This window comes from Lagenorhynchus albirostris, chromosome 6 (genome assembly GCF_949774975.1).
Source record: "Lagenorhynchus albirostris chromosome 6, mLagAlb1.1, whole genome shotgun sequence".
Taxonomy (NCBI): Eukaryota; Metazoa; Chordata; class Mammalia; order Artiodactyla; family Delphinidae; genus Lagenorhynchus; species Lagenorhynchus albirostris.
The window spans coordinates 69,579,411-69,595,438 of record NC_083100.1 but is presented as its reverse complement, the minus strand read 5'-3'; the positions used below and the strand labels follow the sequence as shown (position 1 = coordinate 69,595,438).

General features: G+C 39.0%; 1 protein-coding gene across 1 annotated transcript in view; it reads right to left on the bottom strand.

The window, feature by feature from the left end:
* The window catches only part of DPP4 (dipeptidyl peptidase 4), a 55,758-nt gene extending 40,279 nt beyond the window's left edge, over window positions 1-15,479 (bottom strand). The window contains exons 1-7 of the mRNA XM_060151481.1: window positions 15,410-15,479; window positions 14,911-15,002; window positions 13,315-13,395; window positions 6,916-6,968; window positions 6,726-6,798; window positions 5,840-5,960; window positions 1,376-1,536 (exon numbers count right to left, since the gene is read on the bottom strand). Coding sequence (XP_060007464.1) covers window positions 1,376-1,536; window positions 5,840-5,960; window positions 6,726-6,798; window positions 6,916-6,968; window positions 13,315-13,395; window positions 14,911-14,934 — 513 coding nt within the window. The 5' untranslated portion in view covers window positions 14,935-15,002; window positions 15,410-15,479. The remainder of the gene's footprint in view (window positions 1-1,375; window positions 1,537-5,839; window positions 5,961-6,725; window positions 6,799-6,915; window positions 6,969-13,314; window positions 13,396-14,910; window positions 15,003-15,409) is intronic.
* Between the last annotated feature and the right edge of the window lie 549 nt (window positions 15,480-16,028).

The following is a 16,028-nucleotide window of genomic DNA, read 5'->3' as shown; positions in this document are numbered from 1 at the left end:
AGTTTAGAGCTGTACAAAAATGTCTGCATTATGGCCATAAAATTATAAACAATCAGACACTTTCAAACAATTTAATACAGATAAAATGAACATAAGGGAGAGTCATGAAATGCAACCTTCTCATGTTCAGGCAGAAATATATATATGACTCCCGTTTAAGTAATGAATGCTCATAATTTATGCACTTTGAGCAAAAAAGGATAAACTTGTTAAAATCAATTCTTTTAATTTGTAAATATACCCTGACTCCCGAAGACAAGAAGACTGATGGCTGACCACTAGGAAGAATACCCTGGGTTCAGGCAAAGACACAATCCCCCAGGAAAATTAGTTTACCTGAGCCGAGAGCCAAAATGCTAATTAGGAAGCCTTCACTTCCACTCCAAATTCAGGTTCAGTACTTCGGAGTTTTACAATCAATATTATGACAGAAATCTATAAAATCGTTTTATATATACACATAGATTTTCAATTGACAAATTAGTTAGAAATAATATGATATTTTTAGTGAGAACACTCTATGGTATTTCTTTGCCAGTTGCACTCTTCAAAAAATAACATTCCACTGAAAATACATCTCCATATTTAGTCTCTGATTTTTTTTTTCTTTTAACTTCCTCTGTCTCCCTAAAATGGCAGCTCTTCATAAAGCAAATTGAGGGAGTCGGTAAAAATAAAAATCCCTTCTCCCAAATTGCTTACAGCAAAAACACTTTGCTATTAGATTTTCCTATAGATGATACTGTGGCCATTGTTATTATGACACTAGTGAAGTGAAGAGTCCTGGTTCCCTCCTAAACTTCCCTCTTCCTTGGCTTATACAGCTTAATAAGGCTCTTCAGTGTTCATAAACATGCATCCCAGAGGGGGAAACAGTCTTGAAAACCAAGACATGACACTATTATTCCAAATGTAGGACGGGTGAAATTTACATTAGTGCCAAATCTATAATAGAACTACTAAAACTCGTCATGTATCAGTTAGTAATACAACCTGGTATATAACCCCGCTCTTCAACATTATCTAGGGCACAATCCAACGTCTACAAATCAGATGAGCTTGTCATTCAATCACAGCCTCTCTTTTCCTCCTTTCAAACATTTTCATTCCCCCTACTTCTTTCAAAAGCATTTTCCCCATCTTTTTCGGCTTGTCATTCTTCAAAGTTTTTGGAGAAATTACAAAACCTTAAATCACACTCTTTCCTGGGATAATAAAAATACTTTAAAATTGCCACATGCTGTTGACTTCAGCAAGAGTAATCACACAAGCTGTTGAAGAGAGACTGACAATATTTTCATTAGCAGGAAAGGATTAAATGAAACCATTCTCTTCCCATCAAATCACGGAACCACTATGTAAACGGAGCACAGACCTTTGGATAAGGAATCTGCATGGTCTTTGGGTACTGCAGTGACTCATCAGAGTAGAAGGAGTATTCAATCAGTGGGACTTCTGTATCGTTAAATTGGGCATATGCTAAAAAAGTGCCGTTTGGAGACCACCACAGAGCGGAGTAAGTACTGAAGACTTCCTCTGAAAAAAGACAGAAATTGTTCTGTTACAAGAAGTAGCTGATAAATTGGCTTTGGCATTCAAAATATTGTTCTCATTAGCTTTAGTAATTACAGTAGAGTTCAACTAATGAACCACTTTGCATTTGCTGGGCTTCCAAAATCAGAGTAATACAAACGAATAAAAATAAAATCCTCAAGGATAGAGCTGGATTGTAAAAATAAGTAACCCGTTGGACCATTTTTGAATATCTTAGCACACAATATTTAATATAAACTCTGCATTTTTTTCCTTATCTTATAATCCTCTAAATTTATGCCACAAAACATACTAAAAGTAAATTTCACACAAGGGGCTGATTCTCCTTTCTAATTTTTCAAACAGTCACCATGCCAGCATACGCTCCCCAAGTGGGCTCAGTCTGTACTGAGCCCGCAGGGTACTGGTGGGTGGTGTGTGGCTCCAGGCTATCGAACCAATATGGTGCCCAGAGTTTACTACTCTTGGCACAAAAGCCTTGAGAATGATGGATTTTGAATGGAAGGGAGCTCCATGAGACCCCTACCAAGAAACATCTCCTTTGCCTAGTCTAGAAACTGAAGACTCCCTTGGATTAACATCCTCCTCTGGTCTATCAGCTGATGGGTGAGGGAAGACGGTAAGATGGAAGCAAAAGGAAAGGAAAGGGTTTTCTTTCTTGAACAATGTTGCACTTGTTCCCAATTTCTGGCAAAGGTAGCTCCTTCCTATGTTTATTATGGAGTCTATTCACGGGACTTCCCATCTCTGCCTCTTAAAATGCCAAAACCTCTTTCACCAACTGGGAATAGAGGATTCAAGTAGACTTGATGGAACCTCCTAATCCTTTGAGTTAATCCACACATTTCATGTTGTGCTGCGAGAGGAAAGGTAAAAGCAAAAGCATAAAAACGTGAATATTAGAGTTAGGAAATCATTTATCCCAATCACTTTTCTGATTCTTATGGCTTCTTGACAAGTTTCTTCCAAATGCTTGCTTTCAGTTATGACAATGGTAATGGTAGTAGGAGTAACAGTAATCAAAATAACAACAATAATAAAATATAATAATTATAATGATGAGCAGCTGCCATTTAATGCCTGCTGACCATACACTGATAAGTAACTGACATCTATTATCTCGGTTAATCCTCACAGTAACTCCTTGTGCAGATGAGCAAAGGGGCAGGCAGGCTTAAAGAGAGTAAGCAATTTACTCAGGAGCACATGACCAATAGTTGCTAAAATCAAGAATGAATCCAGATTTGTCTGGTTGGAGTCCGTCTTCTACTGTTCCTTCCTGCCTATTTCAGCACTTCTAGTGACAGAAAACCTTCTACTTGATCAGGCAGCCTGCTCCCCCTTCGACTGCTTTATACGTATATCACTGAGTTACATTTATGCAGCAATTTAGAATTTACAAAACACTTATCTAATTGAACCCTGGGTGAGTCTATTCACAGGCTATTTTACAGAGAGGACAACTAAGGTTTAGAGAGATAGAGTGAATTGACAGAGACAAGAAGGCAGGCCTTGTGATTCTAAGCCAAGGAGGTTTCTCACTAAGAACTTCTTCATATACTGAGTTCATGTCTCATTCCTTATAGCTTCTACCCATTGGTTCTAATCTAAGATCAAGATGCAATTACATAAAATGAATACAATGACAGCAAGGTAATGCTTTGTAAAATCACTTTTAAGTACAGGTGGCAGGTAGGAGTCTATGTTTTGGATTAGTAGTTATTTAGAATACTGAACACTTTATCTATCTATCTATTTACTTATTTATTTTTCTTTTCCATTATGGTTTATCACAGGAGATTGAATATAATTCCCTGTGCTATACAGTAAGACCTTGTTGTTTACCCATTCTATTTATAATAGTTTGTATCTGCTAACCCCAAACTCCCAATCCATCCCTCCCCTACCCCCCAACCTTGGTGACCACAAGTCTGTTCTCTATGTCTGTGAGTCTGTTTATGTTTCAAAGCTAAGTTCATTTGTGTCATATTTTAGATTTCACATATAAGTGATAGCATATGGTATCTGTCTTTCTCTTTCTGCCTTACTAGAATACCGACCACATTTTTCCATATCAATGATGTGTCAAAACCATTATTATAAAACTACACTGGTCAAACTCAAAGTCCTAAGAATGAAGGGATCATGGGTAAGGAGAAAGAACAAAGAAAGAAGGAAAAGATATCCAGTCCTTCCTGAAGTTGGCTATGAACACGATGGGTGTCTATGGCACTCCCACCACCATCCTGTGATAACTCCCATCCTGCCAGTCACTCTGAATTTCCTTAGGTACCCCTGGGACCTAGTTTCCTCCCCCTAATAGGATACTTAATTCACTCCATGACAGTTTTTGTTGGCTTCTTTGTCTCTCTCTGGGCTGAATTCCCTGAGAGCAACAGTTGGGTAGCATTTGTCTCTGTGTCCCCAGCACCTGGCACAGCACCTTGTAGGTGGTTGGCACTCAATGTGAATTGCACTGAATTAATCACAACCCCCACCCCCACCCCTGCCACTGTCAACACTACTGCCTCAGGGGGGTAAGGAATGCTCCACCTCCCTAAATTATTTCCTTCTCTATCCCCTCTCATCTCACCAAAATTCGCATTTTCAGCTCTGGGTTAGGTAAACTACATTCATACTCAAAAGTGACGGTAACGTAATTAACTTCATCCTAGGAGATAAAGTATTATCCTTTTTTTTTGGAAAAAGAAAACACTTATTAACTAAAGTAAAATAATAATCAATTAGAAAATCATAAAATAAAGTGAAAAGAGAAAACGAGAGAGAAAGCTATTTGGGGACCCAGGGTGGGGTGGCAGCCCTAGTCCCAGAATATAGGCTCCTCTGTGAGTGTCCCTCCTCAGTGTGGCATGTGGCCCTGTTTAGACCTTGCAGCTTTGTTTGTCCATTTACTTATGAACCTACAGATTCTCAAAATGTACTCTCTTTTGATCCCAACAGGTCTTCATGGCTACAGTGGAGAGGGTGGCTCCAATAGGAAGGTGACCCCATATATGGAGAAGCAGGTGTGCCCTTTTCTAAGTATGGAGCACTTGTAAATGTACAAAACCAATTGTAGGAATTTCCCTGTAGGGACTAAAGTCCCGTTTTTAGAGACAGGCCCACATTGGAACTGTGAAGCCATTCTTCCGCTTGTGAATGGCTTAGTCATGAACAGGCAAAATGAGATCCCTCCAGCTATTATCTACCTTAGAAAGAACCTTAGTGTCGGAGTGCTTTTATCTTAGAGCTGCCCAGCTGTTCCAAGGAAGGGTCAGTCACAGCTTTGGGAAGAGGCTTTATCTAGCTCACGTTGGGGATCCTGGAGGTTGTGCTGTGCTGTCCAACAAGCGTTAAAGATGTTTTTCAATATCTAAGTGACAAGCGATAGTAAATTTCATTGTAAGTTTTCATCAAACACTTGTTTCTGGGCCATGGGAATTTATCTTTCTTTTAAAGTGTTTCCTGTTCTTATAATGTTATCCACTTAACTGAACTCGATTTGAACTAGTAAGAACCGAAATTGTCATGAAGAAAAACCTTTTTTTAATAAGTATGAAGAAGAAATAACAGGATAAAATAAGGATGAGTCTTTAATAAGCATGAGACAATCTTATGAAGGGTTTGGAATAGCCTCAAAATGCTTTTTACCTTGGCAACTACAGACATGAATAATGTTTTCCTAATATTTTCTAAAACTCTTTATCCTTAAAGAGAGAATCATTCTTTTTAACTTTTTCAGTTCTGTTTTTTGAACCCAGTTTTTCCTAAGTCTTTCTAATTATTTTTTTCTTCTTTAGAAACAGGAAATGCTAATTTGTTCAAGTTCCAATGAACACAAATCCTCTATAAAAAAAAAGGCATTTTCTTACCCTTGACTCCCCAATCTCCAGACAATAGTTTGTCATCTTTTGGAATGTTCTGGGAGTATTTCGTTTTCTTTAGTAACTTCTGGGTTAGGTAGGCCCGGTTCAAGAAACATCTGATATCAATCTGGAGGCTTTTATGCCCCAGTAAAGCAGAAAAGCTACCTACACAGAAAGGCCCTTTTGTAGCAGTAGAGCAAAGACAATAGGAGCATTGAAGAGACAGTGAGGATGTAGCAGCAGTAGCCGCTGTGAAGAGATTCTTGGTCTATGAGATACCTAGTGTTATGAGTGCTAAAGGAGATTTGATGACATTTTTAAAATGCAACTTATTTTGAATGCCATTGAATTTCCCCCCATTTTAACTGTTTTTGAAAACGTACAGATTTTCTGATTTGAAAAAGCTTTAACGTCTCTACCTTCATAAACCCAGTCAGTTATTCCATTATAGATTACATCTTCTTTCCCAGTCCATGTGACCCTCTGACTTGGCAAATTTGGTTCATTTTTGACATAAATATCATTTTTCCAAACGTACGCCTAGAAAGATTGGAAAAAAAATATTGATACATCATATATTTTATTCTGGATTTTAAAAAACTTACCAATTATTTTATCCTCAAAAAATATTGGTATGCAAGTGTAATGATTACCTAAGCTTATTCCATTGATCAGGAGGAAGAGTCATTTACTCCCTCCTCTCACATTCTTAAACTGTAAGTATAGATACAGAAGCCCAAGAAGCAGCTCACAACCACGCTATTTGGATACTAAAGTGTATGCGAAGCCTGGGAAGACTGACCACTTCTATAGCATGATGTGTGCTATGCATTTCTCTCCAGGGAAGGTGAGTAGATGTTGGGCAGCTGCATGCCCAGAGGGTGAAGTCAACTACAGATAAACAGTCTGTCTTCCTGTTTAGATTCTTCTGGACTTCTGACATTCTCCTAAGACTATAGCACATGAAGGTATATCTATAGTGACAACATAGAGAAAGTCACAGAACTATCAGAAAGCAGGAATGCCTCAACAAAACAAAACAAAACCCAAAGTGCAACAGAATTAGAATTCAAGACTTGAATGAACATTTTCCCAGTAAATAAACAATTCCCTAACAGTAGTTCAGAAACTTTCAGGAATTGTATTTACTCTGTTAGACTAATAAAATATTATTTTAGGCAATAAAACTCTGTTTGATAGTGATGTACTGGCTTCCTAAGTATCTGCTCTGTATCATGGTTAGCAGCTTCTGCATGTGAGAGATTTGAGCCATTATTTTTCTGACAAGGGGAGAGACTCACTAACCAATTTATGACCCACTGGTGACCATGTGACCCACTGTGTGTTGTTTGGGATTCTCTCTTCTGTAATTAGCTGCCTGGAAAAAGATAAAGAGAAACATTTCCAAGTGAATAAATCACAGTGGAATTTCTTTTCTTTTTAAATTATTATTATACTAGAAAAGCATAACAGATTTTGGGAGGAAGTCGCTGACCTTTTATTTAAGTCATAAATGTCATACGAAGCTGTGTAGGAATGCCTCCATTGCTGCAAAAGAAAACAAACATTTCAGGCTTCTGTGATTCTTGGTAGTTTGACCACTTGCTATAGGAGCCCAGCTGAGAGATAAAGCCGTATAACATTGTATAATTCTCAAATTTTATATCTTATAATTCCCTATCTAGATTCTTAAAATTTTGGAATTAGAAAATATCTCAGAAATCATCTAGTACAAACTCCTCCGGATTTTACCTATAACTTTTCTCTGGCCTCACCTCTGCAAAGGAGACTTCCCAGGACCATAGTGGGCTGAGGTGCCGTTTCCTGTGGCAAACATTATTCTCAGCACTTACCACAGTAATGTTAAGTTCAGCTGTTTAAGAAAATGCAAATTTTCCCTTTTCAACCACCTTATTGGCAAAATATCTTAAAGAACTCTAATTCTATTGCTGGTAGTGATGGGGAGAGATGTTTACTTTCCTACACTGATCATGAAAATATAAAGTGTTACAGATTTTTTGAAAGCCACCTGGCAATATGTTTTAAAATTGAAATACATATACCATCAATATTTTAAATAACCATCTCAAGAATCTAAAACATGAAAAGCAACCAAATCCAAAGAAATTAGAAGAAAAGAAGTAATAAAGGTCAAAGCAGTAATCAAATAGAAAAAAATACAATAGAGAAAAATCCAACAAAGCTAAAAACTGGTTCTTTGAAAAGACTAATAAAATTACTAACACAGAGTAAGAAAAAGAGTATGAATGAATAATATCAGAAATGAAAAATGGGATACCACAATGGGCTCTACAGACATTAAAAGATTATAAGACCTTATTTTAAATGTTTTTTACCTATAAATTTTAAAAGTTAGAAAAAAGGACAAATTCCTTTAAAAGCAAGTTATCAAAAGTGAGACGAAAGAGCGAATTCTGAATAGTTTTACATCTAATATAAAACTGAATCCATAAAAAACCTCTGTACAAAGAAAACTCCCAGCTCAAATAATTTTACCAGCAAACTCCTTGTCATTTATCCAAATGAGCTGAAAACTTATACCCACACGAAAAACCTACACACAAATGTTTACAGCAGCTTTATTCATGTTTGCCAAAACTTGGACATAACCAAGATGTCCTTCAACAGGTGAATGTATAAACAAACCATGGTCCAGGCAGACTATGGAATATTATTCAGTGATAAAAAGAAATGACCTACCAAGCCATGAAAAGAAATAGAGGAAACTTAAATGCATATTGCCAAGTGAGAGAAGCCAATCTGAAAAGGCAACATACTGTATGATTCCAACCACATGACATTCTGGAAAAGACAAAATTACAGACACAGTAAAGATCAGTGGTTGCTAGGGGTTCGGGTGAAAGGAGGGACGAACAGGTGGAGCACAGGGGATTTTTAGGAAAAGTGAAAATATTCTGCATGACACTATAATGACAGATAAAAGTCATGATACACTCTACATTTGTCAAAACCCATAAAATGTACAACACAGAGAGTGAACCCTAATGTAAACTATGAACTTTAGTTAATAATAATGCGTCAATATTGGCTCATCAATTGTAACAAATGTACTACACTAATGCAAAATGTTAATAATAGGGAAAATAACAGGGGTGGAGGTGAGGCGGGGGGGGGGGGGTGGTGAGGAAGTATATGGGAACCCCCTGTACTTTCCACTCGTTTTCTGTAAACCTAAAGCTGCTCTAAAAAATAAAGTTTATTAATTCAAAAATAAATGAGCTAGAGCCATAGCAGATGACTTGGAAGAAGTTCCACATGGTACCACTGAGTGAGAAATGCAATTTACAGAAAAGTATGGAAAATAGGATTCTATTTTTTTTTTTTTTTTTTTTTTGCGGTACGCAGGCCTCTCACTGTTGTGGCCTCTCCCGTTGTGGAGCAACAGGCTCCAGACGCGCAGGCTCAGCGGCCATGGCTCACGGGCCCAGCCACTCCGCGGCATGTGGGATCTTCCCGGACCGGGGCACGAACCTGTGTCCCCTGCATCGGCAGGCGGACTCTCAACCACTGTGCCACCAGGGAAGCCCGGATTCTATTTTTATAAAATAAACAATAACTAAAAAGAATCTCTATCTTCCTAGAATTATATGAATAAAGAAACAAATATAAAATATGGAGGGGTATACAATAGATTCTCAACATGGGATACCTGGGGAAAAGGCAGAGGGGTGAGGAGTAGGGAGTCAAGAAAAAATGGTAAAAAAATAAGACTGAAGATTTTTTAAATATATGATCACAGATTTGCATTTATGAAATATTATGTTTATATGTGGATACATATATAAATTAAAGATTTTTTTTCAAAATTACTTGTCTGTATGTCTGTTTTCCCTACCATACTCCTAGAGATAAGAAATTGTGTCTTATTCATCTTTAAATACCCGGAGTCTGGTCTAGTACAAGCCACATAGTATGTATTCAAGAAACAGACCAAACTAAAATAATCAAAGTTTACCTATGAGGCTGAAATAGATGAAATAGGTAGCCCAAGACCCCCAGCTGTATTCGCAGAGCTAAGACCTGTCAGGTCCCTCATCTTGAAAAATATTTCCCACTTATCATTCATCACCCTCCTGTCCTCTCATGTCAACAAATATTTATTGTCTCCTCTTCTTTGCAAGTCATACATTCTTTTTTGAATCCTGAATTATTCTGACACACTCCATGCTTGTTTCTGGAAAACCTCTGAGTATAATACTCGCTAGAGCCAAAAGTTGTGGTACAGGCTAAAAATATTAAGAGATTTAAGAAGTTTTGAGATCATTTCAGGGTGACAGATCTATCATGGGTTGTAAAGGGCAATCCAAGATGTTTGTATATTCACTTAATCTTCCGAAACAGACTCATCAGTCTATTTAGGCTATAAACATTGGCACCTATCCTCTTGATTAGGCATTACTGGATAAGACAGGCTCCCTCTTTTTGAGGAGCTCATAGTTGAATGGGGGATATGGAGACATAAACTACAAGAAAAGAATCACAGAGCATGCAATGGAGATGGGTGGGGAAAGGCAGGAATCATAAATTAGGAATTGGGGAGGGAGAGAGGCTTATGGAAAAGGTGACTCTTGGACTGAGTCTCAGTGGCAGAGGACTGCCACACAGAGAAGGAAAAAAAGCATCATAGCAGAAAGAGGTTCAAGCACGAACATAGGAAAGATCATGTTTAAGAGCACAAACTTTGGAGTCTTCTAACCTGGATTCAAGTCTTGCTCTAGACTGAATATTTGTATTCCCCCCTTACCCTCAATTCATATGTTGAAATCCTAGCCCCCAACGTGATGGTATTCTGGAGATGGGATCCCTGGGGAGTGACTAAGTCACGAGGGGGAAAGCTCTCATGAATGGGATTAGTTTCCTTATAAAAGAGACTCCAGAGAAATCCCTTGACCCTTCTACCATGTGAGGACACACGGAGAAGACGGTCAACTATGATCCAGGAAGTGAGACCTTGACAGATACTGAATCTGCAGGCACCTTGATCTTGGACTTCTCAGCCTCCAGAACTTTGAGAAATAAATTTCTGTTGTTAAGCCACCCAGTCTATGATGTTTAGAGCAACCCAAATGGACGAAGGCAAGTCTCCAATATGTAATATCAGGCAAGTTTCTTTCTAGACTTCAATTTTCTCTTTAGGAAGATGAGGATAGTGACAGAAACAATCTCAGGAGCATGAGAATGAACGTGAAGTATTTAGCAGGACTCCTGGACATTGTCAACAAGTCACAGACGATGCAACTATTATTATCGGTACAGCATTAAGCGATGAGGCGAGATGCTATGAGAACATCCATACTAGGCTGTATGGTACTTACTTATTTATGTTTTCTTTTTTTTTAATTAATTAATTTTAAAAAAATTATTTGGTTTTGTTCACTGACTCACTTACCTTTTTTTGTAGCTACACCTTAAAATTAAGAATTGATCTTTCTGAATGCACTAGCTCAGTCATGGAGAAACCATGCAGTAGCATCTAAAGAGCACTGGAAGTAGACCTCCAGGGAAATTGAATAAAAGTAGACTTTTCTTTGTTCTTGATGTGTGTCTTGAGAGTTGATTAGTCAACACATTTACGCTGTATAGAAAATTCTACTGGATACTCCGGGAAGTAAAATAGAATATAGAGTTCTCTATTTCAGTAATCTTTTGATTTAATGCTCGGCAATAAAACGTATGAAGAAAGTAAGCTAATGTGATAGAGAGTGAATGCTGGGGGGACAGAGTAGCACCAACAAAGCCTGGACCTGAATTACTAAAAAGGGAGAGCATATGATGAGCAGGGGAAGAAGGTGCCAGGATGAAGCAATAGCAAATGCTTTGGCCCTTAGATGGGAATGAAAGTGATGCTTGAGAAAAATGAAGAGCTTTGCACTTAAAGGTTCTTAACTTTGGATCACTGAATCACTTGGGAGGCCTTAAAACTACCCACGCCTGGACCCCATCCATAGCTATGCTGAGTTAGTTGGTGTGCAGTAGGCTGTAGGCATCTGTATTTTATTATTTATTTATATTTTTTTGCAGTACACGGGCCTGTCACTGTTGTGGCCTCTCCCGTTGCGGAACACAGGCTCCGGACGCGCAGGCTCAGTGGCCATGGCTCACGGGCCCAGCCACTCCGCGGCATGTGGGATCTTCCCGGACCGGGGCACGAACCCGTGTCCCCTGCATCGGCAGGAGGACTTTCAACCGCTGCGCCACCAGGGAAGCCCCTAGGCATCTGTATTTAAAAAAAAACTTCCCCAGGTGATTGATCCTAAGGAGCAGGCAGGGGTGGGAAGCACTGGCCAAGCTTGGTGAGTGCAGAGAGGGAGGTGCGAGGTGGGTTCAGAAAGGCAGAGTGGCAGGATGAAGGGGACAGAATGAAAACAGCAGAAGCAGTTAAACGCACATGAAAACTCCCGTGATACAACAGATACAAATTACCAATGATGGTTGTCCAGCTAAGGTCTACCAGTGAAATACATCCGTTAGTACACACCATATGGCACTTGTTGAACTTGGCTAAATAGCAAATTGAGCTGGTATTTACCTTGCTGTTTCTACCTTAACCTCATAGTCTTTATATGTTTGTCTTTAACTTGGGAAATTGTTAATCTGTGGTTCTCAACCCTGGTTGCTCATTAAAATACTCTACGTGTTAAAAAAAAAAACAAAAAAAGAAAACTGATGACAGCTTCACCCCAGAGACTTCAATTTATTGATCTGGGGATTGGACCTGGACACTAGGAATTTTTAAAAGCTCCTTAAGTGATTTTAATCCGTAGACAGCAATAAGAACCACTGAATTAAACAAACACTAATTCATTAACTGGGAACAGATGTGTTAAAGTTGGCTTAGGCTTCTGATTCCTTCCTGGTGGATTGGTTTAGCAGAACATAGTCAGCAAGGCTTCATGTCCAGGAAATGGAGCCCAGCACGATGAATCAGGGCAAATATTACGAGCGGGAGTTACCATCCCAAAATGGGAAACGGAGTACGGGATGGTCGGCATGGCCTGAATACAGGAGCGCTGGTGTGTGGGATAAGGTCACTCAGTATTTACTATTTATTCTAGAGAAAAAAGGCAGAGGTAGGGATTCCCAGCTTTGTATTTTGTTTTCAAGCAGAATCTCTCTACAGGTTTTTAATCTTTCCGGTATGTCTCAAAACTTCCTATACTCAACAACCGTTGTCAAATCCATGAATAATCAAAAAGCTGCAGTGAAAGTCCCTGGCGATCGGCAGCCACCCTAAACATGAGAAGGATGTGTGATTAGGCTGTAACCTTTCCTCAGTGTGTGAGAATTTGATGTTGGGCTGGGCAACTGGAGGAAGCTGAGCGCTCCCTGCAGGGCACTGGTGACCGGTTCTGAGGCTGCTCCTTTGGAACGGTTTGTATATGGTGGGACCTGGGGGCTGGGAGGTGGTCTGAGTCACCGTGCAGAGTCTCTTCTAGAGGATGAGAAGTTTAACTGTTTTTAAAGCAAATACTTGAGAGTTTTAATATATGTCGAACTGAGACAAAGGAAATAAAGGGTTCTATTACTGGATGTACAAGTCAGACATGTACACATACTTTTAAATTATAAGTTGTATTTTATTAACTTATGTTTTTAGTATCTATGTATAATATTACTTTAGCTTTTTAGTATTTGAAAACCCTGAAAATGAATTTCTTTTAAAACATTCATTAGACTTATCTTTTATGAATGAGAATGACCATTTCTCCTTCTGATACCGAATTAATGAGTTTTTAGCGCCTACTGTTTTACTTAGGTATCAATCCTAAATAGTCACAGACTTGAAATCAGTTATAAAATAACGTACTCATAGGATTCTTTAAATGTCACAGTAAAAAAGCATTTCTTTTACCTTCACATAGTTGTGTTCGAAGAGAACATATTGTCTATCAGGAGATACTGAATAATCATTCATAGAAAATCCAAATTCATCCTGTCAATCAAGTAGAAAAAAGAACAATTGAACGATTCCATTTAACTGCCGTTATTGAGTACTTACTGTGTAGAGGGTACGGTTCTAGACTTGTGGCTGGTAGCTGAGAGGTTCCGGTCTAGAAGAGGGGCACACTCCCTCACACAAATGACCATGAGGCAAGGTGGGTGGTGATCAGGGTTAGCGAATCAGGGAGGGAAGGATTTATTTTAATGAAGGAGAGGTGGCTATGTGGGTGGGGATCAGGAACAGAGAGAGAACTTCCTCAGGAGGGGAAACAGCAGGAGTAAAAACCCAGATGCAGAAAGGGCATGCATATTTAGAGACTGCCTAAAGGTTAGTTGTAACCTGAATACAGTATAGGGTGTGTCAGACAAAGAGAAGACATAAAATTAGAAAAATAGCCAAGGCCTAGATATAAGAAATAGACCTACGAACTACTTTTTTTTTTTTTTGGCGGTACGCGGGCCTCTCACTATTGTGGCGTCTCCCGTTGCAAAGCACAGGCTCCGGACGTGCAGGCTCAGCGGCCATGGCTCACGGGCCCAGCCGCTCCGCGGCATGTGGGATCCTCCCGGACCGGGGCACGAACCCGCGTCCCCTGCATCGGCAGGCAGACTCTCAACCACTGCGCCACCAGGGAAGCCCTGAACTACTTTTTGCACATGGATGTGATAGAATCTTATCTGGCTTTTACAAAGATGCTCTGGTGACCCAGTGGCTGAGATGAGATGAGAGGGGAGGGGTTACAGTAGCCCTGGACTTGGGCAATGCCGTGGTCTGATTTACAGAATGGAGAGAGGGACACTCGTTAGAATACTGTCACAAGATTAATCAAGGCTTCGAACCAGGACTATACCGTGGAAATGGAAATCCGAGAGACACTTGACGTTGCAAGGGAGGACTGATGGGTTCTGTTGAGTAGCTAAATAAGGGGAATGCCAGAGGAATCAAGGATTCTGAGGTTTCTAGCTTAAGTGACTTTGAAGAGGGCGCTATTTACCAAGATTGGGAACTCAGGAAGAGGACTAGTATGCCTTCCGTTTGCTAGGAGAGGGAAGGGGAAATAACTAGTTTAGCTTGGGACACTGAGTTTAAAATGACTGCAGGCCATCCATGTGCCAGGACCGGCAAGCTGTTGGAAACAGAGGTCTAGATCTTGGGAGGAGGTTAGTATTACAGGCATGTATTTGAGAAGCACCTGTGCTGTGGAAGTGCATGGAATTCGCTGAAGGAGAGCATGCAAAGTGAGGAGGGAGGGTAGCAGTGAAGACACGGCCCTGCGGAGCACTTACACGTAAGAGTATGAGCAGAGGAGGAGGAATCGTCAAAGGAGACTAAAAAGTAGCCAAGGCAGGGAGCATTCCAAGAAGAAGAGAAAGATCCACTGTGCCATATGCTGCAGAGAGAGTCCAACAGGATGAGAAATGATAGTACTCGTGATTTGAAAGGTTATGAAAAAGAAAATCCCCAGAATTCCCTTAAAGCATGAATTAATTATGTGATTAAACATACAAGTGTACTGTTCTCCAAGAACATGGAGCTGTTTCCATATTCAGCATTGAATAGCAAGATATTATTTTCTTGTTTGTAGAGATATTCATGATCTAAAGAGAGAAAACGGCCAGATCAGTATTTCAAGTTGCTTTTAAACATCTTCGTAAGCTAAAAAACCATGCAATAAAAATTTAAGACAAATTCACACAAGTACTAAAAAGGCATTTCTAAGTTGGAAAAACATGAACTGATGAATATTACACTAGTATGCCTTCATTTTTCCATCATTATTGTAAAGGGTTCAATTTACATTTAACTTTTTATAGTACATATCAAAGAAATACTCAAGTTTCTTTCTGTCTTATCCCCCTTTCCACCCTTAAGTAGAAAAAAAATACTTTCCCATATGGTTAAAAAAAAATAAGAATATTTTCTCAGTGCCATAAAAGTGCCCCACAACCTAACCAAAATGAAAATAACCATAAAAATCAGCCCCCTCTCCGCCAAAAATCCTTACCTGAAATCCATCGCAAGGTGTAGAACTTCACTCTAAAAGTATTTTTTAAATAATCGGTTAGAGTGTAGGTTCTGCGACTATCAGCTGTAGCATCACCTGCTGGTTGGAAAAAAGAGCCAAATGTTCAGTAAGACGGGATAACCTGTTTCGCATATAAAAAAAAAAAAAGGATATCTACAATATACACTAGTCACAAAATACAGAAATACACTGACAAAATGCAAAACACATTTTGAAAGAGTTCGGACTGAGAAAAAGGGTAAAAATGCATTTAGCTGTTAAAGTGTTTGCGAGAGTGTGTTTTTCACGGTGCTACATTAGTGAGCTTCATTTCGAAGGTCTAGATCAACAATGTCCAAGGGAAATATAGTGTGAGTACACTTTCTAGTAGCCATATTTAAACATTTTTAAGGTGAAATTAATTCTAATTGCATATTTTATTTAGCCAGTATATCAAATATTTTATCATTTCAGTGTGTAATTGGTCTTTATATGCTATTAATAGATCTTTCACATTATTTCTTTTCATACTGTCTTTAAAATCTGATATGTAATTGATGATTACAGTGTATCTCAATTTGAATGGGCACCTTCCCAGTCAATGCAATCATGCAGTGGA